This window comes from Bos taurus, chromosome 4, assembly GCF_002263795.3.
Source record: "Bos taurus isolate L1 Dominette 01449 registration number 42190680 breed Hereford chromosome 4, ARS-UCD2.0, whole genome shotgun sequence".
Taxonomy (NCBI): domain Eukaryota; kingdom Metazoa; phylum Chordata; class Mammalia; order Artiodactyla; family Bovidae; genus Bos; species Bos taurus.
In genome coordinates this window covers 42917629-42945502 of record NC_037331.1, presented here as the reverse complement: position 1 = coordinate 42945502, position 27874 = coordinate 42917629, and the positions used below count along the sequence as shown (strand labels likewise).

Here is a 27874-nt window from a genome sequence, read left to right as displayed (position 1 = left end):
TTTCACCGGAACTGCAATGATCATGAGAAATCTTCTCAGAGCTCTATGTTCTGTGCTTAGATAACCTGTCTATCTAAGTGACATATTTGAAACATATTACTTCATAGGTCTTGTTCCAGGAAGTTCTGAAACACCTTTAATTCAGTACTTCTTAATAACAAAAGATATCATTTCCTGGTGAAACATGTGAAATGACTACAAGATATTTATATGCTGGCTTTCTCCCAGAAAAACATTCAGGCATATGGCAAGGAAAAACATTCTATCATAAAGTATCATGATTTCTGTGCATTGACCTTGAAGTTTTCTTTTTAGCCAGCCAGAGAGAGGTATATTGGATATGCAGACAGTTATATGGGTTTAGTGAAAAGGGAACAGATTTTTTTTCTAACTTTCCCTAAATATCTTTTCCTGTTAATAAAAAATATGGACTTGTTTAACAGAATAAATTGAACGCATACATACACAAAACACATATAATGTATATAAAGTTAACAGCCTGCGGGGTGGTGGTGAAAGTGAGAGAGCGCAGAAGAGGAGGACCACAGGACACTACACCCAAGAGAGGACAACTTTATGAGCCATGTGGTTCAGCCTCCAGCCAGAGCAGAAGCACCTGAGAAGTGCTTATTCAGACTGATTAAACTCCCAATTCTGGGGGATGAGGGGCTGACTAGTCTCCCAGTAGGCAGTAGTACAGTGGTCAATGGTCAGTAAAGGGGCTGAATCTCAGCCTTACTGTGTATTGACGATGCGAGCTTGGGCTAGTTTCTAAACTTTTCTGGACTTAAGTTAAAATAATTAGAATTAGAATAAAATTATAAATAATGGTATTTACACTGCAGGGTTATTGTAAAGATTAAATGAGATATTATGTTTTAAGAGTTTGGCAGAGTGCATGAAACTCTCAGTGAATGAATATTATTATTAGTCAGACAACCCATTCCATTGCATGGTAGCTTTGTCATTAAGCTATTTTTAAAATAAATCAAAATCTCTCTCTGTATAACACTCATTTGTGGTTATTCTCCCATCTGGAAAAACCTAGGAGAATTTGGTGGAAAACAAGGCTGCTCCATCTTCCTCTTGGCAGCTAGTCAGTGTCTGAAGCACTATGCATTCTCTATGCTGTAGACTTTGGCATGTAAACCCTCCCCTCTCCCATCCCACTGAGTTGTTAACAGTATAGACTTTGCTGGCAATATAAAATGAATCCTACTGCTACCACTTCTTCCTGAGAAGGAATCAAAACGGGAATCATAAAACACTCAATGAAGAAATGGAAATTGTAGAACTGAGAACTTCAATGTCTTTGATGAGAATTTACAGATACTGAACTTAATGGGTGCAAGTGAAAGTGAAAGTTGCTCAGCTGTGTCTGACTCTTTGTGACTCCATGGACTATAGCCTGCCAGGCTCCTCTGTCCATAGAATTCTCCAGGCCAGAATACTGGAGTGGGTTGCCATTCCCTTCTCCAGGGAATCTTCCCAACCCAGGGATCGAACTCAGGTCTCCCACACTGCAGGCATATTCTTTACTGTCTGAGCCACCAGGGAAGCTCTCAATGGACATAAACCTTATACATATAAGCTTTGTTTACATATTTTCCAACTTAGCCTTATTCCTCATGCCTTAAGAATCATTAAAACCCTCTAAACTTGTTTCTCTTTCAGTATTAAAGGTACCGCAGTCCACCTAGTTGCTCAAGCGTGAAAGCCAAACACACAAACACACTTGACTCTCCACTCTCTCATCCGCTCAGACAAGAACACTGATTCTATTGTCCAGATACTTGCCATTTTATTTCCTTTTTCTCCTCCCATGGTCATTAGAGCCGGGACTTCAAAAGCACAGATACTCAGTACACAACAGCATAGCAGCCAAGGGCCCAAGGCACTAAATGCCAAAACCTCCTTCTCTGATGGCCAGCTGCCTCTTCCCCAGCTGAGCGCTCTAGGGCAAGGAAGCCTGCTGGTGGAGTCCATGAAGGAAACCAGAGGGAGGTGAGTTTAGAGTGGCAAATGGAAGAGCTCGCACACATTTTAACTTCTCTTCTGACTCCTATTTTTCTATAATTCATACTTTATACAGACTCCAGTGTTAACTTTCTAAAAATGCACATTTGATCAGGTTGCTCCCTTGCTTATAAGCCCCTCCATGCCTCCCAAGCATGTTTTAAAGTTTCCTTCCACATGAAGCTCTCTGTAGCCTTTCACTCCAACTTCTGCTCCATTTTCCTTCTCTGCTGCCTCCTAGGTTTAAGGCATAACAAACAGCCCGGGGTTTTGCATGTCCCTGAGATTTGGGTTTATAAACTGGGATCGTATCTGGCACAAGTCCGGACTCATAGTAAAAGCTCCCATATGCGCCTGCTGAATGAATGGATGCCTGCACTTTTGCACAACATACTCCCCGTACTGGGCATGGCTGATACATTCATAACCTCCCTTCAGGTCTCTGAATCACATTTCCTCTGTGAAGTCTTCCCTGGCTTCTCCCCATTTGCCTTCCTCCTGTGGGAGACTCATTCCTCTGTGCTCCCTCAGCAGTACATGTTCCTTTCAGTATTTATCTCCAGGTGCCACTTGAAATTGCTCACATACTTCCACTACTTTACCAGACACGTGTCCTTAATGGCAGAGGCTTATTCATCCACGGGCCCTCAGGATGAAAGCCTGGCTGATGCATGGTGGGTACACACCCGTTTATTAAACAGAATCATCTGGGTACATGGGGTGGGGGCGGGAATCAGCATCTGAAGTAATTTTTTTCTATGGTTACTATTTTCAGGTCCCTTTCCCATTCCTTGATAATGGCTTGGGAAAATTCTTAACTTTTAAGTCACTTTTGGTTATCGCATGTGCAGTCTTGTTAACGCTTCAACTTGATTTAAATCTCTTCCTTTCCTACCATCTGCCTGGGCTTGTACTGGGACCCTTATAGCTTTGAGGTGGGGGAGACATGGTCCACCTCTGGGCATCCCCTCTTCCTTCCTTTACTCTTCAAGGTCTAATTCTTCCAGTGTGTGTTATCTGCAGAGAGAAGGGGTTTTTTATTTAGTTAGCTGCAATGGCATTCTTTCTTGGTGCCAGTTGCAGCTCTTTGTTTAGTGAATGGTAACTGGTCACTGAAATGGCAGGTAGTCAGTGGCTGGCTCTCTCATAGGGTCAATCTGTGGATTCATCCTAGGGTCACTGCACTATTTGGCTGAAGCTTGACCTCCTTCACCCCCATGGTACCCAGCCTGCACTGCCTAGCCTGTTGACACCAGGTTTCCTTGACTGGTAGCAGCTCTCTTGAGTGGTATGTGAAAGTTAGCAGCGTTCGGTCAGGGTCTCTTCCTCACAATCACTTCAGCCATAGAAAACCTGCACACTCTTGCCGTGCGGACACGAGGCTGCAGTGGTTTCCCTGTGTTTTCTCTCTCTATCCTGCCAGCTCCCGATTCACTTCTTCTTCTAACTGGCAAAGGAAGCAAGTCCACTGACCCCAAGCAGATGTCTGATTTGGGATCAAACCATCAACTCTCCTTCTTTCAAGCAACTCTAGTTTCAATGAATGATGCCCTTAGGGCATGCCCTTCACTTGGATTGAGACGGGGACAGGAAACGCCCCTCTCCGGTGGAGATCATGGGATTACCTATACACACAAACACTGACTCTCACATAAAGACAACTATTCTGGAGGCTCTTCTTTCCCCTCTCCAGCTTCTCTTTATACAGACTAGAGTGAGAGTGGAGTGGTTGACTGTGGTGAGGTCGTTCCATAGCGGCCCCAAGGGAGGCTTATAGGCCCCAGTGCCAACTTAATAAAGAGTATCCCTCAACATCCCATTATAAAGCTCACTGAATACATGAACGAGCAGGTAGATATATCTATTTTGAATAATTATTAATAGAGGGGAATACTGTTGCTGTGCAATGAGGTGCTAGGTAGACTGTGAAACAGAACTAGATGTGTCAGTGATAGAAATCAGTGCTAGAAGTCCCGTGGAAATCCCCATACTTCAGTCTCAGGGCTCAGTGGCCAGCCTGCCATCTTTGTACAAGCCCTGCTCGTCTCAGCACACTGTGTGTTCATAACATTAATTAGTAATGCTGCTGCACACATCAATAAGAGACCGGGAGAATTACCACAAAAAAATCAGACTTGTATTTTTTAGAATCTGCCAACACTGAACAGGGAGGAAAATGTCATTTCTGCCAGAGGCACAGCATCTTGCCGTGCTCTTATGTCAACTCACTGTCAGGCAATCCCAGAAACTGCCCGCACTTGCCTCTGGGCAAAATGTCTCCTTTTCATAGAAAAATGTCACCTTTTCTCTAGGAAATGGCAGGTAGGTTTTGTTTTTTTTTTTTCCAAAGGAAAAATGACCTTTGCATTTTGTTAAAAAAATTCTCAAGGACTCAGCTTTGATGAAAAACATGGAAAACAATTCCCTATCTCTTAATTTATACATGAGGTTTTACTTTGTAAATTCTGAGATTACACCTGTCACCACTGATGTAGCCTGTGGGCAAATGTCAATGACCAGAAAGTCCCAGGACCTTGTTTTCCAGGAATGTTCCCTGTGTGCAGGTTGGATGCCTGTAACCCAGACTCTTGGCTCTTGCTGCATCTAAGTCCCTCCACCCTACCCATACACACGCACGCGCTTGCGCACACACACACACACACCATACCACACCACACAAACACACCCCCACATACACACTTTAAGCTCATTCCTGTAACACTTGAAAGCTTTTACGTGTTAATCCAGCATTACAATTTCATACAAACCCATGAGAAACTCCACTGAGAAAATGCCAGTGCTGTAATATACTGATTGTTTGTCTATCATTATGGTTAAAAGTATATTTACATATACACACTGCTTTATATTAGATAGATAATCAACAAGGACCTACTGCATAGCACACGGAACTCTATTCAATATTCTGTAATAACCTATATGGGAAAAGTATCAGAAAAAGAATGGATATATGTATAACTGAATCACTTTGCTGTATACCTGGTTAACATAATATTGTAAATCAACTCTACTCCAATACAAAATAATAAAACTTAATTTAAAAAGAATATTAAGTGCTTCTTAATAAATTCAGAGATGGAACAATCTAAGTCAGTTTTTTCCATGGAAAAAATTTTCATTCTAAGAAAATGGAAGAAAATATATCCAGTGTTCTTTTTTTCAGGTGAAAAAATAGGAAAAAAAGAAAGAAAGAAGCAACAGAAGTGAAAGTTTCAGGACCCAACACTTCAAAACAAAGAGAGGAGAAATATACAAAGGTGTTGATATGGAGAAAGACATTTCCGGGTTATTAATCTTGGTTTCACAAAACAAAGTTCCCACTTCTTTTGTCAATATCTCGTATATGTGGTGAAATGTTTTCCTTCTGACAATAGTTTTCACCCTTAAGAAATGCAAAATTCACCTTACAGGGTTGGATATTTCAAACAAAGCAGTAAATTAGATGATGACACAAGATTTACTGCGTGTGCTCCTGTCAGTTCATGCAAATCCTCAGCTGGAGCATGTGAGAGGCACGCTAATTACACTGGATACAGGAACAATGTCTCTGCAGCTGTAGCAGTTTTGATATTTGCAGACTCCAGCACACTTCATCTGTAATTTCACTGGCAGCTTGCAAAAACCAGAAGAAATACACTTATAAACAAAGGTCTGCATGGTAATTTATCTCCTATTGACTTCAGTAAAGTCTTCTGGCTTAGAATGCTAAGAGATTTATAATTATGAACTCAGATCTAAGCTGATGAAACAATGAAAGACATATTTATTGCTTCTTTTTCTCACTTTCATTGCACATATATCTGTAAATGATGATATATATGTGTGTGTATCTACAATCAAACTCTTCATTGAACACTTACAAGCCCATGTGAGAATCTGTAGGAATATATACCATCACCCTATTTAATTCAGGTGTATTATTCTCTCAACAGAAATATTTATATCTTGCCTCATATATTTTCCAACTACCTTACCCTTACTAGGCTTTTCTTTTTATTTGCTGTGACTCAAGATTGACATGCTTTTTTTTTGAAGGGGTTATAATAAATAAAAAAATGAGGAACCATCATTAAACAAATGAAGATTAGGTTACTGACTCTCCTAAAACATGTCTAGCATATGTGTTAGAATCCTCACTGCTGTTGTTTGGTTGCTAAGTCATGTCTGACTCTTTGCGACCCCATGGTCTGTAGCCCACCAGGCTCCTCTGTCCATGGGATTTCCCAGGCAAGAACACTGAAGCAGGTTGCCATTTCCTTCTCCAGGGGATCTTCCTGACACAGAGATCATACCTGCGTCTCCTGCATTGGCAGGCAGATTCTTTACTACTGAGCCACCAGGGAATCCTATGACATACCCCAAAGGTACACAGCATAATTTTCAGTTGTATGTGCACACATAAGAGGTTGACTATAGTATTTCAGCTGCCAGTCTATCAGCACAATAAAGGTTGTCAACATGGCACCGCAATTCTGAAAATTTTGGTTATTTTCTTTAAATCAAAAACTATTTAAAGAAGCAAGAGTTGTTTTGTCATGTATTCAGGCAGAATCATTTTAGTTTCTGGGTACAAAGGGGGAATAGTTTAAGCTGTTCACAGATCTTTTCATACATCTATTATGCCTAAAATGCTAAGGCTTCTTTCAATTTTGTAGAAAATTGTTCTAAAAATATATTAATAATGACTATTATTTTGAGCAATTCCATATGTTGTGCCCTAAGTACTTTAAATGTAGATAATTCATCTAGTGAAATGTTTGGTTAAACTATAAAAGAAAAGCTTTAGCTAACTATCTAAAAGACACATAAATAATCACAGAGGAATCTATGATACAACAGCAAATCACATACCTCCACAGTAGTTAATGTAAGCACATCAGTGCTGCATAGACTCACTGCACTATTTCATCAAGTTGAATATTTGCTATATATCTGGTAGTGAAATAAGCCTGGGGGTTGGTTAATGATCAAATCAGACACAGTTCCTGACCTCAGAGAGCTTATAGTGGGTCGGGGTAAGGGTAGTAAATAGCAAGAGATTACAATTCATCTGCTGGATGGGTAAGATAAAAATAAGCATCTTTTATAAAAGCAGATTGTTTCCTGATGAACCAAAGGCACAGTTCAATTAGTGAAGGGAGAGAGAGTAGCAGGAACTGGAAGAATTGACATTGTCTATAAGAACACATCTGCCAATCCAGATTCCAGAATCTGGTAAATCTCTGTTATCTATCTGGATACTTTTAGTTCACTTATATGCAAGAGTATTGGCTATCTTGGCCTCAGACCTAAAAAGATAAAACTTCTTAATTGCATTTAGATAATACCTTTATTTCAAATGCATCTAAATTAGGCTGAACACCTTTCACTGTCAGTATATTTATACTGACAATCAACAACTTCCTCCACAGAGCAAGTGTAAAAATGTTAACCCTATAATCTCCAGTCCATTTCTGTTAAATGTAAATAGCAAACATTCCAACTTTTAAAATGCCAATTTTGTATCCAATAAGGGTACTCTAAACAGCATCCCTGGTATAAGGATATCTAGCACTATCCTGAGCTCTGCTCTCAGGCCGAGTGGAGATTCCTCCCACTTTCTCCTTGAGCTCCTAGTGGGCCAGTGAACCTGTACTGCAAATTCATGTGAAGTTTTGGTGAAGAACAGCTAACAAATAATATGTGACAAAGCACACTTAACTGCATTGACTGCCATGATGTTAGTAGACACAATGGTCATGAATATCATAATTACTGTATGACATCCAAATGGATCTCAGTACTGAAGCTAGGAAAAAAAAGTAGCAAACTTTGCTACCACCACCACTACTACTACTACTACTACTACTACTACTAAGTCACTTCAGTCGTGTCCGACTCTGTGCGACCCCATAGACGGCATCCCACCAGGAAAATCCCACTGGGATTTTCCAGGCAAGAACACTGGAGTGGGTTGCCATTTCCTTCTCCAATGCATAAAAGTGAAAAGTGAAAGTGAAGTCACTCAGTTGTGTTCAACTCTTAGCGACCCCATGGACTACAGCACACCAGGTTCCTCCGTCCATGGGATTTTCCAGGCAAGAGTACTGGAGTCGGGTGCCATTGCCTTCTCCTACAACTTTGTTAAAATGGGAATCGAGTTCTTAATCCTGGGGCACAGATGAGAACTAGGATAGGACTTGTACAGTAGTTATCCCTTCTCAAGTGAGTTTTTATCTAAACTGTGATTTTATATGAAGACAGTATAAAGAGCACTGTATAGGCATTCACAATGAGAGAAAAGATAGAAGTATGTAAAAAAACAAAAGAAACACTGCAATGGCATTTATTTGGGTTACAAATTCCTTTCATGTCAATGTATGGCAAAACCAATAAGATATTGTAAAGTAAAAAAAATTAAATAAATAAATAAAATAGAAATTTCATACCTAAAAAAAAATAAAAACAAACAAACTAAATAAGTTATTGAAGCATGGTGTGATTTTGAGAACGGGTGCAATAAATTTTTTCAAGTGGTTCGGTTTGTAGCCAAGATCAAGTATTTTATCAACTATGACATCTGTATCATCTGCGTATCAATATAAAAGAAGAATAGTGGATAGAAAGTGTGTAGTGTTGCTCCAACCCTCGCTGTGAGATGTCGTTATTGACCTGAAGGATATATCACTAGCAGTGGAAATATTAGGATTTCAACAAAATGAAGTAAGGTTCTGAAACTCAAGTGTGCTTAGAAAGAACCAAGAGTAAACATACTGTGACGAAAAAAACAAGCACAGTTTTTTTCTTCTCTGCTGGAGATATTAGTATTGGTCAGTTGGCTAGAAATTCAATTTCATTTTCTAGGTTTTATTGGGTACAAGATTCTTTGGAAGTATCTAAAGCTCATAAATGTCTAAAAAAGGCAAAAATGATGTTAATATCAAGGGGTCATTTAGAAACTTACCTAACTTGGATCTGAGTGAATATTTTGAAGATCTTTCAAAATAAATTGCTGAGACCGCCTCTTTTATTTTTATTAGAAAGACAGAGCTAGAGGCCTGGTGATTTTGCTGCTCATAATCTCTGGATGTGACATTATAATTCACTATTATTTATTCATAGAACAGTAGAGAACTGGAAGGCAAAAGCATTATTAACACCTCCCAGAAGACTGAAAGAAGGTAGAGTGCCCATGAAAGTCAAAGATAATTTTCTCAGGGAACCTGAATAACTCAAGGAATTCTGAAACAAAGAAGCCATAGGAAGGAAACTGCAGTAGATGAAACCGGGAATGTTTTTTTTCCTGCCACTTCTCTCATTAAAATGTGGGGCCTAGTTTCCTTCCCTTTTTATCTGGGCTGACATGTGACTTGATTTTATAACATTGTGCCAGTTCCAGGCTAGGCCTTGAAAGGCTTGACAGCTTTCTCTTTTGGTGTCTTGGAGCACTAAGCCACCATATAAATTCAGCCACCCCACTAGTCAAGACTATGTGGAGAGAGAGATTCTATGCCAGTCCCAAAGAGTTGCATCCATCCCAGCAGAGGCATCAGCAGTGAATGAAGTCACCTCACACATCCCAGCCCCAGGGGAGCTCCTAGTGATGGTGGTTGCACAGGAGTCCCAGTGTGAGATGAACAGATGAGAACTACAGTCCATTCCAGGCAAGAAAGCATTTGTTATTGTTCAGTTTCTCAGTCATGTTTGACTCTTTTTGACTCCATGGACTGCAGCAAGCCAGGCTTCCCTGTCCTTTACTACCTCCTGCAGTTTGCTCAAACTGACGTCCATTGAGTCAGTGATACCATCTAACCATCTCATTCTCTGTTGCCCTCTTCTTCTCCTGCCTTCAATCTTTCCCAGCATTAGGGTCTTTTCCAATGAGTCAGCTTGTCGCATCAGGTGGCCAAAGTATTGGAACTTCAGCTTCAGCATCCGTCCTTCCAATGAATCAGTTCAGTTCAGTTCAGTCATTCAGTTGTGTCTGTACACACCCCATGGACCTAAACGTGCCAGGCTTCCCTGTCCATCACCAACTCCTGGAGTTTACTCAAACTCATGTCCATTGAGTTGGTGATGCCATCCAACCATCTCATCCTCTGTCGTCCCCTTCTCCTCCTGTCTTCAATCTTTCCCAGCATCAGGGTATTTTCAAATGAGTCAGTTCTTCACATCAAGTGGCCAAAGTGTTGGAGTTTCAGCTTTAGCATCAGTCCTTCCAATGAATATGCAGGACTGATTTCCTTTAGGATTGACTGGTTGGATCTCCTTGCAGTCCACGGGACTCTCAAGAGTCTTCTCTAACACCACTGTTTAAAAGCATCAATTCTTCGGCACTCAGCTTTCTTTATACTCCAATTTTCACATCCATACAAGACTACTGGAAAAACCATAGTTTTGACTATACAGATCTTTGTTGGCAAAGGGATGTCTCTATTTTTTAATACACTGTCTAGGTTTGTCATAGATATTCTTCCAAGGGAGAAGCAAGCTTCTTTTATTTTGATGGCTGCAGTCACCATTTGCAGTGATTTTTGGAGCCCAAGAATATAAAGTCTGTCACTGTTTCTATTGTTTCCCCATCAATTTGCCATGAAGTGATGGGACTGGATGCCATGATCTTAGTTTTTTGAATGTTGAGTTCTAAGCCAGTTTAATCATGAGCAAATGTTTGATTGATTGTGCATCTAAAGCACTGAGTTTGTGTATGGTTTGTGATGTGGTACTAGAAAACTAAACAGATACTTCAAATAATAGAAAAAATAATATTGCGTTACTTTGCTTCTGGCAATTGACAGGACCATCTATGTGGTTCACATCACCTAAATATGAACACTTGTCTGTGGAGGTGGGTGGTAATGAAGAACTGGCTGATTCACTAGAATGTTTTTATAAGGCAGCAAGTCAATAAGAGAGGCATCATGGGAAAGACCAACACGTGTTTGCTCAAAATTCAAAAGGAAGTCTGCCCTAGGCATAAGTTGATTTTGAGGCAGGAAAACGAGACACAGAAAACACTTCTGAACTGACTCTTAAGCTTTCTCATTCATATATATTTTTCCCAGGAGATGTTTAATGAACAACTCTAGGATTTTATCAAACTGCTAAGAAGCTAATAATGGTTGCTGCTGCGTTGCTTCAGTCGTGTCCGACTCTGTGCGACCCCACGGACTGCAGCCTACCAGGCTTCTCCGTCCATGGGATTCTCCAGGCAAGAACACTGGAGTGGGTTGCCATTTCCTTCTCCAATGCATGAAAGTGGAAAGTGAAAGTGAAGTCGCTCAGTCGTGTCTGACTCTTAGCGACCCCATGGACTGCAGCCTACCAGGCTCTTCCGTCCATGGGATTTTCCAGGCAAGAGTACTGGAGTGGCTTGTCATTGCCTTCTCCCTAATAATGGTTATGGAAGGCCGAAGAACACTGTGGTAGGGTGGGGTGGAAAACCATCAGATAACCATGAAGAGGAGATTTGTTACTGAAAGTGAAGTCGCTCAGTCGTGTCCAGCTCTTTGTGACTCCATGGACTGTAGCCTACCAGGCTTCTCTGTCCATGGGATTTTCTAGGCAAGAGTACTGGAGTGGGCTGCCATTTCCTTCTCCAGGGGATCTTCCCAAACCAGGATCGAACCCGGGTCTCCTGCACTGCAGACAGACACTTTACCGTCTGAGCACTGAAGGGGGTCCCTAAAGGTGTAATAGCTGTCACACTGAGAGTCTGGCAGTCATCTGTTCACAGAGCATTCATGGCCCTAGGTTAATCTTTGCTGTTCCCTAGAAAGCAAAAAGGTAACTAAGATTTCAGAGAATGCAATCATGAGATAGAGTACCTCAGAATGTTAAAATCTCAAAGGATGAGAAATTGCTCATAGTTCTATATGCTGACCTGACATGAAAGATAAAGATTAATCTGCTTTGTTCTACTAGCCACCAATTCTATCCCAAAAGTTAGTCCCCAGGAATATTCATAAATACTCTTTCAAAACAATTCTGAGCATAGGCTTGTTTGAGAGAGGGTCAGGCTGGGATGGAGAATGTTTACTGAGCTGTACAGTAAGAGGGAAAGGAGACTTCCTGCTACCAATACTTGTGGTGGTTCTCGGACTTCAGTAGCTATAATAATGCAGATTCAAAGACTTGTAGTTCAAGATGATGGACTGAACATATGCGGCGATCCCCTTTAACAAAGACTTACACATCTTAAAAAAAAACAGATATACAAAAACAAACAAAGGTTTACTGTACTGCACAGGGAACTATAGTCAAGATCTTGTAATAACCTATAATGGAAAATAATCTCAAAAATAATATATGTGTGTATGTATCAATGAATCACCCTCCGTGCACATGAAACACTGTAAGTCAACTACACTTCAATAAAGTATATATTAACAAAGACTTTAAAATGAATAAACCTACAGCAATGAAGAGAAAAGAAGAAGAACCATTGTGACAGAAGGGGCCCTTATAAAACAAGACAGCTCAAGAGAATTTTAGAATACGGAATGTGGATAAAGACATGATAACTGATGTCTTATGGCTTTGGAAGGTATATTCTAGAGCAGTGGCTGGCAAACTACTGCCCACGAAGCAAAGCCTGCTGCTGCCTGTATTTGTAAATACAGTTTTATTGGAGCACACCCATATTCATTTCACGATGATTGAGATCAACAGCTGTGACAGAGACCAGCTGGTCCACAATAAAATATTTACTGCTGCTGTTGCTGCTGCTAAGTTGCTTCAGTCGTGTCTGACTCTCTGCGACCCCATAGATGGCAGTCCACCAGGCTTCCCTGTCCCTGGGATTCTCCAGGCAAGAACACTGGAGTGAGTTGCCGTTTCCTTCTGCAATGCATGAAAGTGAAAAGTGAAAGTGAAATTGCTCAGTCATGTCCGACTCTTTGCTACCTTATGGACTGCAGTCTACCAGGCTCCTCTGTCCATGGGAATTTCCAGGCAAGAGTACTGGAGTGGGTTGCCATTGCCTTCTCTGAAATATTTACTACTTGACCCTTTATAGAAATAATGTGCTGATTTCTGTTCTAGTATGCTTTTGGAGGAAAGAAAAACATGGACAAGGACTCTCAGTTGCTTTGCAGAATCGCAGAAAGGCTTGGGATTAGGAAACATCAGATATAAGCATTGGGTTGGCCAAAAAATTAGTTTGGGATTTTTCCACATGATGTTGCAGTAAGACCCGAACGATCTTTTTGGACAATTCAGTATATAGACAATCTGCCCTGCTACATCTGCATGGAAAGCTCTTACCACCTACCTCAAGTCAGAGATGAGGGTGTCTCCAAAAAAAAAAAAAAGAACCTATTTAATGGACTTTCTATTCCACTCCTGCCTAAGAGCCTCAGGTAAAATGTGACCAGTCTTCAAACCTTGTCACAGATGCAGAACTCCCAAGCAACCTGTTCAGTATTTAACTTTTAAATATAGACAATCAAAGATTGCAAGACATATGAGCACTGTGTTAGCATAAAATGAGTATCCATGACAAAATAAGATATAGCTACAGATAACAGTGGACTCTGCTTGAAGTGAAGTGATGTGAAAGTTGCTTCCGACTCTTTGTGACCCCATGGATTGTAGCCTGCCAGGCTCCTCTGTCCATGAATTCTCCAGGCAAGAATATTGGAGTGGGTTGTCATTTCGTACTTCAGGGGATTGTCCCAACCCAGGGATCAAACACAGGTCTCCTGCATTGCAGGTGGATTCTTTACCATCTGAGCTACCAGGGAAGCCTGAACTCTGCTTAGGAGAGACATGATAGAAAGAAGCGAGCCCAGAGAGGAGCAGGAGGACAAATGATGCCCAGAAAAACAAGGACCCTCTAAGAACCTAGCGTGTTTGTGCTTTGAGGGAAAAAGTGCTTTAGTTGCTAAGTCATGTCCAACTCTTGGACCCCATGGACTGTAGTCTGTCAAGCTCCTCTGTCCATGGGATTCTCCAGGCAAGAATACTGGCGTGCGTTGCCATTTCCTTCTTCAGGGGATCTTCCCAACCCAGGGATAGAACCCATGTCTCCTGCACTGCATGCAGACTCTTTACCTCTGAGCCACCAGGGAAGTCAGAAGGGAAAAGCATCATTTTAAGAAAGATATTGCCAAAAAGAAGAAAGAAAGAAAGACAAAGTAAAACTCCACAAAGCCGTTTACAGGGAAAAAAATGTATTAATGATATACCACCACTGGGGTCAGCGAACAAGTTTACAGAGCCATGATAATGCAAAACTTGTACAAATATTACTGAAAGTAGTTGTAAAACTCAGTTGGGAAACTAGAGGAGAGCAGGTGAGGGATACAGGAGTTAAAGCTTCATCTTTTTCTAAAAGAAAGTACATAGAGGTCATTTCTAGAGCTGTTGAATTGAGATAACAGGGGCAGGACACAAGAGGTTTTAATGCATTATAAATATTTCATTTTTTTGTATCATGTATGTGTATTGCTTTTACAAGTTTTAAAATTGCATAAACACAAATTCCCAACACTACTTCCAGAAACTTGGAATCAGCAGGTCTAGGGGCACAGGATGCTGCATCTTTAAAATGCTCCCCAAGTGATTTGGACAAAGTTAATCTTGTGCCCCTTTTAGAAAAGCCAATAAAGAGGTAGCAACCAGTAAAAGCAATAACTTCAATCTGCTCAAATGGAGAAATGCCAGGAGCCAGACAATGTTAGAATGTTGGTCTCCTGGACAGTTTCTTGCTATTTTACTAACTAAATGCATAATTATTAAAAGATGGTGGGGAAAAGAAAACACCAATGGGCTGTGAGTGATCTCATAATTCAACACATCTATAGAAGATCTTCATGGATAGGTCAACTTTCCTTCCTCCTATATTTGTTCAAAACCATAAGCCTTGATTCAAAACTTAGCCTGGGGAAAAACAGGAAGCATCATGTAATGAGGGAAGCTTTTTAATGGGAGGATGTTAGATAAGTCTCTTTTAGACTCTGCAGTTTCTACATAAGCCTTGCTACATCAATCTTGAGTTTTAAAATAATTTCAAGAATGTTCTCAGGATCTCTGGTGCCTACACATGATTGCTGGGATATGTTGAATCCTTAATAATCAGAAGTGGGATGGTTTCTGGGCACTATAGTAATTTCTTCTAAGAAAATGTCTTCCGTAAAATTATAGGACCATTAGGGATTGGCTCAGTTAGTTGCTAAAAAGCAGCCAGGGGCACAGTATCCTTCTTTATCCTGTCTCCATTGCTTGCTAGAATCAGTGCTGACTGAGAAAGAAAGAATTCCCACTCTACCCTTGTTTCTGTAGTGCAGGACCATAAGTCAACTTTAGTAGAACAGATTTCTCTTTGTGTCCAAACAGACTATTAACATCTCTTTGCCTAAACTAGAGATAATCTAGAGCTGCTGCTGCTGCTGCTAAATTACTTCAGTAGTGTCCGACTCTGTGCGACCCCAGAGATGGCAGCCCACCAGGCGCCCCCATCCCTGGGATTCTCCAGGCAAGAACACTGGAGTGAGTTGCCATGTCCTTCTCCAATGCATGAAAGTGAAAAGTGAAAGCGAAGTCGCTCAGTCGTGTCCAACTCTTAGCAACCCCATGGACTGCAGCCTACCAGGCTCCTCCGTCCATGGGAATTGCCAGGCAAGAGTACTGGAGTGGGTTGTCATTGCCTTCTCTGAATCTAGAGCTAGAAAAGTTAATTAAAATATTTTCATGCTTGTTTCAGTGTCAAATGAAATTGCTCACTTTTAAAATACTAATGATTTATTTTGTATATCTGTGGTGTCTATTATTTTTGTTGAATCTTTAGGTTCATTTATAGATGAAATCATTACAAAAAAGACATTAATTTTGTCCCTAACATGTACATGTATTTTAAATTTTATCCAGAAACTGGAAAAGTTATTCATTTTTGCTTTAATGGTAAACTATTGGGATTCCTTGGTGGTTTGGTGGTAAAGAATCTGCCTGCCAATGCAGGAGATGACTGGGTTGAGAAGATCCTCTAGAGGTGGAAATGGCAACCCACTCAAGTATTCTTGCCTGGAAAATTCCATGGGCAGAGGAGCCTGGCGGGCTACAGTCCATGGGATTACAAAAAGAGTTTGGACATGACTTAGCAACTAAACAAACAAACACAATTCACAAAAATTAGTCCAATTAGCATCAAGTAGGCTATACTGGGGAGAAGGCAATGGCACCCCACTCCAGTACTCTTGCCTGGAAAATCCCATGGATGGAGGAGCCTGGTAGGCTTCAGTCCATGGGGTCGCTAGGAGTTGGACACAACTGAGCGACTTCACTTTCACTTTTCACTTTCATGCATTGGAGAAGGAAATGGCAACCCACTCCAGTGTTCTTGCCTGGAGAATCCCAGGGACAGGGGAGCCTGGTGGGCTGCCCGTCTATGGGATCGCTCAGAGTCGGACACGACTGAAGTGACTTAGCAGCAGCAGCAGGCTATATTGGAAAAGTGGAATTCAGAAAACTCAAATTTCACCTTTAAATTGCTGAAGTGTACCCATCCATCCATCCGTCCACCCAACCAACCAGCCAATAAGTATTTACTAAGTGCTGTTATTTGCCTGGCACCGTTTTAGGTTCTAGGAATATACAAGTAAAGAAAACATCAATCATAGAGTAAATCTTGACACCTAATTGGTTAAAACTTATATGAGAAAACTCTTATATATAGGTATTCATGCATTTATATGCTTTTGTTTGAGGATATATGAACATACACTGTTCTCTAATGTTTGCTACAAGCCTAAATAATTCATCAATATTTGCTAAAAGTCTAAATAATTCATCATTACCATTAATTCATCAATTCATAATTCACAATCAATAATTATGATTATTTTTTTACTCGGTACTTCTCATACTTGATACCACTGAAGGTGAAATATTAACCTACGCTGAGATGGCATATAAATCTTTTCCTAGGTATGCTTCACTACTGTGCTTTTGCATATTGTTATTTTCTCCTTCCTATGGCTCTCTTTACTTGTTCACCTAACAATGTCTATTCAACATTCAAAACTCTCTCAGACATCATTTTCTGTGAGGCAACCCCTAAGCCCTTCACAATGAATTAAACCTACCTTCCTCTGTACTCTTTCTGAACTTTGTACATGTTTTTATTTGCACTGTTATAGATATTCACTAACGAATCACTCATTATGTCTATACTATAAACTTCTTAAGGGTAGAAACATTTGTATCCTCATTTTTACATCCCAAATAATTATCAGAATGCCTGTCACATATGGGTAGTCACTATTTGCTCAACTGAACAGCCATTCCCTCTACTGTAATTTACGGAATTTTAAAATCATATTACATTTTTAAATGAACACAATATTTTTGACTAATAAGCAGTAGATTTCAATATTATTTTCTGAGAGAAATTACCACCCCTAAAAAACCTAATAAAATTATTTAGTTAGAAACACACTTAAAAAAATTCAGTTGTGTCCTCCCCTGACTCTCCTGACTTAGTGCCAACACCATGGTTATTACAGACTCATCCTATTCATCAGTTCAGCTCAGTTCAGTTGCTCAGTTGTGTCCGACTCTTTGCAACCCCATGAATTGTGGCACTCCAGGCCTCCCTGTCCATCACCAACTCCTGGAGTTCACTCAAACTCACGTCCATCGAGTTGGTGATGCCATCCAGCCATCTCATCCTCTGTCGTCCCCTTTCCCTCCTGCCTCCAATCCCTCCCAGCATCAGAGTCTTTTCCAATGAATCAACTCTTTGTATGAGGTGGCCAAAGTACTGGAGTTTCAGCTTTAGCATCATTCCTTCCAAAGAACACCCAGGGCTGATCTCCTTTAGAATGGACTGGTTGGACCTCCTTGCAGTCCAAAGGACTCTCAAGAGTCTTCTCCTTGCAGTCGAAGGGGCTCTCAACAGTCTTCTCTAACACCACAGTTCAAAAGCATCAATTCTTCGGCGCTCAGCTTTCTTCAAAAAAGCAAGAGAGTTCCAGAAAAACATCTATTCCTGATTTATTGACTATGCCAAAGCCTTTGACTGTGTGGATCACAATAAACTGTGGAAAATTCTTCAAGAGATAGGAATACCAGACCACCTGACCTGCCTCTTGAGAAACCTATATGCAGGTCAGGAAGCAACAGTTAGAACTGGACATGGAACAATAGACTGGTTCCCAATAGGAAAAGGAGTACGTCAAGGCTGTATACTGTCACCCTACTTATTTAATTTATATGCAGAGTACATCATGAGAAATGCTGGGCTGGAAGAAACACAAGCTGGAATACTATTCATACTGTGTTACAATTACTTGTTTATTTATGTAAAACTCCTCCTAGATGCAAACTCCTCAAGAGCCTGGCTGTTGTCACATCCATCTTTGTAGTCCTGGTGGACAGCGATGACTGTGAAAAGCCAGAGCTTGACAAGTGTTTGTTGAATGAATAAGTAGGATACAGTGAATAGAATGAAATCCTAGGTTCTTCTCTTCTTATTAGGACCTGTTCAGCAAATATCCTAAAAGAAGAAAATCAGCTAAATTCTAAATAAAATCTTTGACTTTGTTGTTGAGTAGGATAACTTAGACTATAGGAGCATGACAAACCAGGAAAATAAATGAAAAGAAAAAAAGCGCTATTGTGCAAACCTTTTAATTTTGTGTTTTTATTTATTTATTTATTTTTGCTGTGTGGCATGTGGGATCTTATTTCCTTGACCAGGGATTGAATCTGTGCTACCTGCAATAAAAGAGCAGAGCGCTAATCACTGGACTGCCAGGGAATTCCCTTTGTCTTTTAAGTTTACACTGAATGAAGTTTTTTCTATTTCTAAAACATGGAATAGTGGATTGGATGAGAGAAAAAAGTAACTGGGTCCTTTATAATGAAAAGAAATGAGTTTGTTACTTCACCAAGGAAGTGAAAGACGTATGCTAAGAACTATAAAACACTAATATGGAAAACTGAAGATGACTCAAAAGAAATGGAAAAATATCCCATGTGCTTATACTGGAATAATTAATACTGTTAAAATGGTCATACTTCCCAAAGCAATCTACAGATTTAATCTGATCCCTATCAAATTACTTATGACATTTTTCAAAGAACTAGAATAAATAATCCTAAAATTCATATGGAACCATAAAAGACCCAGAATTGCCAAAGCAGTCCTGAAGATAAAGAAGAAGCAGGAGGCACAGTGCTTCCAGATTTTAGACAATACTACAAAACTACAGTAATAAAAAACAGTGTGGTATTGGCACCAAAACCATGGATTAAAGGAATACAACAGAGAGCGCCAAAACAAACCCACACATCTATAGTCAATTAGTCTTTGACAAAGGAAGCAAGAATATACAATGGGAAAAAGTCTCTTCAGCAAGTGGTGTTAGAAAAGTTGAAAAGCCACATGTAAATCAATGATGTTGGAACATAACTTTCTCACCATGAACAAAAATAAACTCAAAATGGCTTAAAGACTTAAATATAAAACATGACGGCATTAAACTCCTAGAAGAGTACATAGGCAAACATTCTCTGACATAAATTGTACCATTGTTTTCTTAGGTCAGTCTCCCAAGGCAATAGAAATAAAAACAAAATAAACAAATGAGCCTAAACAAACGTACAAGCTTTTATATAGCAAAAGGGTGGAATAAAACATGAAAAAAACAAAAAGAAATCCTAAGGAATGGGAGAAAGTATCGGCAAACTGTATGACAGACATGGGCTTTTTTCCAAATTATATAAGCAACTTATATAGCTCAGTAACAGCAACAATGAAACAACCCAGTGAAAAATGGGCAGAAGACCTACGTAGACATTTCTCCAAATAAGAAGCAAAGATGGCCAATAGGCACATGAAAAGATGCTCAACATTGCTAATTATTAGAGAAATGCAAATCAAAACTATAATGGGGTACCGCCTCATATGGGTCAGAATAGAAAGTGAAAGTGAAAGAAAGTGAAGTAGCTCAGTCGTGTCTGACTCTTTGTGACCCCATGGACTGAAGCCTACCAGGCTCCTCCACCCATGGGATTTTCCAGGCAAGAATACTGGAGTGGGGTGCCATTTCCTTCTCCAGGAGATCTTCCCAACCCAGGGATTGAACCTGGATCTCCTGCATTGTAGGCAGATGCTTTACCGTCTGAGCCACCAATGGCTATCATTAAAGTCTACAAATAATAAATGCTGGGGAGGATGTGAAGAAAAGGGAACTCTCCTACACTGTTGGTAGGAATGTAAGTTGGTGCAGCCACTGGAAAACAGTACACAGTTTCCTCAGAAAGCTAAATATAGAATTCCCATATGATCCAACAGCCCCACTCCTGGCCATATAAGCAAACAAAACTATAATTCAAAAAGATACATGAACCCCTATGTTCACAGTAACATTATTCACAATAGCCAAGATATGGAAACAGTCTAAACATCCATCAGCAGACAAATGGATAAAGAAGATGTGGCACATATATCCAATGGAACACTACTAAGCCATAAAAAGAACAAAATAATGCCATTCATAGCAACATGCATCCAACTAGCTGCTGCTGCTAAGTCGCTTCAGTCATGTCCAACTCAGCCCACCAGGCTCCCCCGTCCCTGGGATTCTCCAGGCAAGAACACTGGAGTGGGTTGCCATTTCCTTCTCCAATGCATGAAAGTGAAAAGTGAAAGTGAAGTCACTCAGTGGTGTCCGACTCCTAGAGACCCCATGGACTGCAGCCCACCAGGCTCCTCCGTCCATGGGATTTGCCAGGCAAGAGTACTGGAGTGGGGTGCCAGGAGATTTCATCTAAGTGAAGTAAGTCAGAAAGACCAATACCATATGATATCACTTACTTGTGGAATCTAAAATATGACACAAATGAACTTATCTATGAAATGGAAACAGAAATCAGGGACATATAGAACAGATGTAGTGGTTGCCCAGGGAGAAGTGGCTGAAGGAAGGCTGAAGAGTGAGGTTGGGGTTAGCAGATGTAAGCTTTTATATACAGAATGGATAAACAATAAGGTCCTACTATATAGCACAGAGAAATATATTTAATACCCTATGATAAACCATAATGGAAAAGAATATAAAAAATAATGTATAACTGAATCATTTTACAGCAGAAATTAACACAACATTGTAAATCAACTATACTTCCAAAAAATATTGATCAAAAAAAGAGAAATGGGTTTGTTAAATATTTCACTGAAGTTCAGAAGCATTGGGGATCACTTTCCCTCTACTAAGATGGTTATTAACTCCATAGTTTCTTCATATTCTAGTTGAAAATGACAGATTGCTTTTTAACTGAGTCTTTTGATGTTTCTCTATGATTTGGGGGCAACGTGAAGGTGTTCACTATTTAGTAAAATCTCACCAGATGAGCAGCAGAGTTGGACACTCTCTAACTTACTCTTAGAAAAGTATGTACACATGATTTTTACAATAATAGCATTTGAAAAATGTGATGAGTTTTGAAACTACTGAAATTTAAGAAAATGTAACATCTATTAAGAAAGGCAATGCCAAAGAATGCTCAAACTACCACACAATTGCACTCATCTCACACACTAGTAAAGTAATGCTCAAAATTCTCCAAGCCAGGCTTCAGCAATATGTGAACCATGAACTTCCTGATGTTCAAGCTGGTTTTAGAAAAGGCAGAGGAACCAGAGATCAAATTGCCAACATCCGCTGGATCATCAAAAAAGCAAGAGAGTTCCAGAAAAACATCTATTTCTGCTTTATTGACTATGCCAAAGCCTTTGACTGTGTGGATCACAATAAACTGTGGAAAATTCTGAAAGAGATGGGAATACCAGACCACCTGATCTGCCTCTTGAGAAATCTGTACGCAGGTCAGGAAGCAACAGTTAGAACTGGACATGGAACAACAGACTGGTTCCAAATAGGAAAAGGAGTTCGTCAAGGCTGTATATTGTCACGCTGTTTATTTAACTTCTATGCAGAGTACATCATGAGAAACGCTGGACTGGAAAAAACACAAGCTGGAATCAAGATTGCCGGGAGAAATATCAATAACCTCAGATATGCAGATGACACCACCCTTATGGCAGAAAGTGAAGAGGAACTCAAAAGCCTCTTGATGAAAGTGAAAGTGGAGAGTGAAAAAGTTGGCTTAAAGCTCAACATTCAGAAAATGAAGATCATGGCATCCGGTCCCATCACTTCATGGGAAATAGATGGAGAAACAGTGGAAACAGTGTCAGACTTTATTTTTCTGGGCTCCAAAATCACTACAGATGGTGACTGCAGCCATGACGTTAAAAGACGCTTACTCCTTGGAAGGAAAGTTATGACCAACCTAGATAGCATATTGAAAAGCAGAGGCATTACTTTGTCAACAAAGGTTTGTCTAGTCAAGGCTATGGTTTTTCCTGTGGTCATGTATGGATGTGAGAGTTGGACTGTGAAGAAGGCTGAGCACCAAAGAATTGATGCTTTTGAACTGTGGTGTTGGAGAAGACTCTTGAGAGTCCCTTGGACTGCAAGGAGATCCAGCCAGTCCATTCTGAAGGAGATCAGCCCTGGGATTTCTTTGGAAGGAATGATGCTAAAGCTGAAACTCCAGTACTTCGGCCACCTCATGCGAAGAGTTGACTCATTGGAAAAGACTCTGATGTTGTGAGGAATTGGGGGCAGGAGGAGAAGGGGACGACAGAGGATGAGATGGCTGGATGGCATCACTGACTTGATGGATGTGAATCTGAGTGAACTCCGGGAGTTGGTGATGGACAGAGAGGCCTGGTGTGCTGCGATTTATCGGGTCGCAAAGAGTCGGACACGACTGAGCGACTGATCTGATCTGATCTGAACATCTATTAAATACCTTTCTCACTAGTGAGTGGCAGTGACAAATATACTCATGAGGTGACCCTGAAAAGATATTATTTCCACAGGAACCATTTACTAAACAGTCATCTTTGAAATTAAAAATATCAGATGAAGACCTCAATTTTATGTTGTCTTTTCATATACAAACCACTTTAAAATCCATAGAATTGCAATCAATAAATATATAGAGAATATAAATGGTATAATTTTTCCTCAAAAGTAATTCTTTAATTTATCTACTAAGATCCATGGACTTCAGTAAGTAAATACCATAAATTATATCAATGGTGAGTAAAGTGTGAAATGGTAAAATATAGTTACTACATTTTGTAATTTTCTAAGACATTTGAAAAGACCCTGATGCTGGGAAAGATTGAGAGCAGGTGGAGAAGGGGACAACAGAGGATGAGATGGTTGGATGGCATCACTGATTCAATGGACATGAGTTTGGGTGGACTCTGGGAGTTGGTGATGGACAGGGAGGCCTGGCGTGCTATGGTTCATGGGGTCACAAAGAGTCGGACACGACTGAGGGACTGGACTGTACTGAAGACATTTCAAAAACAATACTCTCAAATTCTTGAATCAATATTCTAAATACACAAGATCAAATTTGATTTCTTCTCTATTTTCCAGGTAAGGAAAGTAGTATTCATGAATTATGGGACTAATTCTAGGTCATGGACCAAGTAGGAGAATTTAAAAATCCAGACTGCAAAATCAAACTTAGTTCATTACGATTTTTTCTACCTTTGTGCATCTTTCATATTTCCCTGCCCTTAACAATTAGACTCTGCATTTCCATGTTAAATGAATTTTAATCATAATTGGATAGACGTCCAAGTACATGCATATGAAAATTAATTTATAAGGACTAGAGAAAAAATCTTATGTATTAAAATACTTTATGGGAATATATAAAGATGAATACCATTAATAATTTTTTTCCTATGAGATAAGCAAGCATATTTAAATAACTAACCTGGACAATTTAGCCTGAGAATACTATAAGATTAACACAGATTTTTAAAACATCAATAGCTTTTTATAAGATAGAAAAATATGAAATATTAATCAAATTTCTAAGAAGGGACTCCAGAAATAAATTAGAAAAGTGTCAATCTCCAGGGTTCATTGAATCCAGCAAATAGAGGGACAGTCAGAAAAATGAGACAAAAATGATATTTAGAGTTCCAAACTACTTCAATTTGATGTTATTAAATTCAGGGGAGACATGATTTGTGGTTTCCCTTCAGTGAAGTGACCTTTGACCTTCAAATTAAAAACACAAAAAGAAGCTTCTCACATTTGTCTTAGAAAAGACATTGCAAAACCATTTTCTAAAGTGTTAAGGGACTTACCTGTTTCCATTTTCCCGTCTTGTGCTGCAGGCCCGTCGGGAATCACACTTTTCACCTGCAGAAACTCGTCAGGCTCATCTCCGCCAATAATGGTAAATCCAAACCCCATGTTGCTCTTTTTGAGTGTGGTGCTGAGAAACGTTCCCTTCAATTGGGAGGCATCCCGGGTAAAGAGTGGCTTTTCTACTGGTCAGTAAAAGTTAAAAAAAGAAAAAGCATGGCGGTTAAGGCACGTTCTTATACAGCGATAGTCAGCCACTGAACAGCAACCCCAAGTGCAATTGTCGGGTTAATTACGGCAAATGCAAGCAGGTGTGACTGTGAGAGCAAACCTCTGAGCACTTGCCACAAACACAGAGCCGGCCCAAGAATCCAAGAAAACACGACAGAGCTCCTGGGTTTAGACAGAGTTTGTCGTCAGTGTGTCTACTCACTAAACTCACTTTCTCATGCTTAAAGAGGGCTGAAGAGACAGAGCCTAACATCATCCAGACACCTGTGGATCCATTCCTCTTGTTCTGAAAGGGTCCAGGTAGGAGGTTTGTGTGAGAGGCTGGGCCTGCCCAAAACCTTGAAGGGAGAGGACTAGAAAACCAGAATGGACTATTTTGTCTAACAAAAAGTAGGAGCACTAGAATGTTAGCACCTCCTCAAATGTCTAAATTAATTAGAAAGAATGCCTAGATGTGGGACTGAGTTAGCTTTTGCTTATAAGATACTATGAAGATAACCAGATAAATCTGTCTCTTACTGACCTGATAGCAATTAGTATACTCTAAAATGTGAGCAAGTGGCAAGTCAAGTATCTCTAAATATAATCATGAATGTAAAAGTAACACAGTTTGTAGCAATATGTTGACACGTTCAAATTATATACCCAAATAATCTGAAAAGAACTTGAACCCACTCATATAGGTTTAACTAGTAATTGTTGGAGAAGGCAATGGCACCCCACTCCGGTACTCTTGCCTGGAAAATCCCATGGATGGAGGAGCCTGGTAGGCTGCAGTTCATGGGGTCGCTAAGAGTCGGACATGACTGAGCAACTTCACTTTCACTTTTCACTTTCCTCCATTGGAGAAGGAAATGGCAACCCACTCCAGTATTCTTGCCTGGAGAATCCCAGGGACGGGGGAGCCTGGTGGGCTGCCGTCTATGGGGTCACACAGAGTTGGACACGACTGAAGCGACTTAGCAGCAGCAGCAGTAATTTGTTTTCCAGCTATGATCTGTAATGAGTATGAGTGAGTGAAAGTTGCTCAGTCATGTCTGACTCTTTGTGACCCGGTGGACTATACAGTCCATGGAATTCTCTAGGCCAGAATACTGGAGTGGGTAGCCTTTCCCTTCTCCAGGGGATCTTCCCAACCTACATATTTCAAATGCTTTAAAAATAATAGTCATGCTATTAATAGCTATGCTTTAAATGCTATGCAGTCAAGTATATTTATATATATTTATTTTTAGTTGTTCCATTTTGAGTGATATGATTTAATATTTATAAGAACCAGACTGTACCTGGTGACTAAGTTTAAGTATTCTGTTATTGCTCCATTTTGGGTGATATGTAATGGATAAACTATAAAGTAATGAGGGCCATATACTGGGATTTTACATTGTTTTGTTGTGGCTTAATCTTTAAACCATGTCTGACTCTTTTGTAACCCCATTGATGGTAGCCAGCCAGGCTCCTTTGTTCAGGAGATTTCCTAGGCAAGAATACAGCACTGGGTTGCCATTTCCTTCTCCGGGTCTTCACCACCCAGGGATTGAACCCTCCTGCATTGGCAAGGGGGTTCTTTACCACTGAGCCACCAGAGAAGACCTTACATTGTTTACATGTCACACATATCTTTATGAAAAAGAGGGCTTCTTTAAAATATAAATGCCACCTATGTTTCCTTTATGAAAATAAAGTTTACAATTTGGAGGGAAGTTCAGTGTGAGACTTTTACATTCATCTTGATGGTCCTGCGGTGAAAGCGTGTGAATTCTTCCGCAGGCGTAACTTGGCCTCCCAACTACCAGTGCCTCCCTCGTGCTTTCACGTGTAAGAGCTCACTAAGACGTGAAAAGTGGGTGCAGCCTCTCATGCCCGCACGCGGCTCCGGGGTGAATTCAGGTGCAGCAAGCGGCCCAGGACATACCGATGCGCCAGAGCCTCCCGGGGAGGTGGCTCCCGTAGTAAGACAGGTCACTCACGCTGCGGGACCGCTCCCGGGCGGCGAGGGAGCGGGCAGGTTTGGGCCTAGGTACTGTCGATGAGGAGCTGTCTACTGTCACAAAGGAGAACAAGCCTCATTCTTGTGCTTGGTCATTTGAGGGCAAACTTATGAGTCTCTATGAATCTGCCGTGTACGGGATCATTGTCACACCCACTCATCTCCACCTGGCAACCTGCTATAAATTCCTGTGCAGTGCTGCCCCAGTGTTAACTTCACTCCTGATTGCTAAGTATATGCTTTTAGAGCCAGAGCAAACACCCAGCTAAAGCTAACTGAGGGGTCTGGGGAAAGCAAATCAATTATATGAAAGGGTTGGAGCTAAACGCATATTTGGAAGAGCAGGCAATTTGAGACAGTCTTTCCCTTTGAAACAATGAATGTTGACAGGTACTAACCTCGGAAACCTGGGGCCTGCAAGGGCTTTGTTCCAAGTTCTGTGTGGGGCATGTTATGCTGCTGTAGCTTCCTTTTTGCTTCCAGGACAGGGTTTTCAAACTGTGTTCTTCTATTTATGTGGCTGAAAAATAAAATTTCAAATTAGAGTATTAATGGGGCAAAGTCATTTAAGAGAACAAATGGATAGCTCTACAGAATGCAGCTGAGTACGAGATACCTTAAATGATTATAGTTGAAGCCCCACCAGGCACAGAGTCAGGCCTCTGCTGGGGCGGCTTGTGTACAATGCATGTTTCTGTGACGAGAGTTCTCAATAGCTCTTTCATATGGTCTTGTATTTCAATTATGCATGATTCAGCTAAAAGAGCTAGAATATGCACTTACTTTCTGGTCTACCGTGTTGATTTGAGTTTGGTGCACTTAAATATGTGGCCAACAAATGAAATTTATACCAAATGGTGCTGAAGAAAAAAGGGTAATCTAAGCTTTGTAAAATTCAACAAGATAAGTATAAGGGCAATTCACTGATTATCGTACTCTTATAGCAACTAAAGTCTACACATTTTAGAAATTGGCAGACCTGTAATAAAGGGCTCGAATATGGGGAGAAAGATCCCTAATGATATATACGTGTGGAATTTATGTTAACAACATTAAGTTGTAGAATACCTTTAGAATGACTGATGCTGAGAGATCAATCAAAAGGAGAGTATTTAGTCTTCCTAGTGAGATAATAAACTTCCAGATATCAAATACAGAGTATCTTTAAGCAAGTATGGATCAGCTAAACTCAGGGCTTAGACTTCTTATAGTATCCTTAGAGTATGATCCATATTTGTATAAAATTTAAAGTTCTTTATCCATAGAAAGGGTGGGAACCACAACCCTGCCTAGTAATACTCATGTAACTATTTTTTCTGCATATGCCTCACCAGAGGTTTGGCATGTACACTGATTTTGGTTCTTTGTACAAAAAAACTAGGGTTATGGTATTAGAGTATGAAGAGGAGAGGGCTTAGAAAAGGAATGAACAATTAGTACTTAAGAG

The 27874-nt window shown here is 40.3% G+C and overlaps 1 protein-coding gene across 14 annotated transcripts in view; it reads right to left on the bottom strand.

Annotated features, from left to right (window-relative positions):
* MAGI2 (membrane associated guanylate kinase, WW and PDZ domain containing 2) overlaps positions 1-27874 on the bottom strand; it is a 1467480-nt gene that overhangs the window by 317440 nt on the left and 1122166 nt on the right. For 7 of the 14 annotated variants that reach the window (XM_059886037.1, XM_059886041.1, XM_059886040.1 and 4 more), the window contains 3 exons: positions 26826-26947; positions 26353-26481; positions 24206-24391 (listed from right to left, as the gene is read on the bottom strand). In XM_059886037.1, the coding sequence (XP_059742020.1) occupies positions 24206-24391; positions 26353-26481; positions 26826-26947 (437 nt within the window). The remainder of the gene's footprint in view (positions 1-24205; positions 24392-26352; positions 26482-26825; positions 26948-27874) is intronic. The other 7 variants (XM_059886044.1, XM_059886045.1, XM_059886048.1 and 4 more) reach the window with 4 other exon arrangements.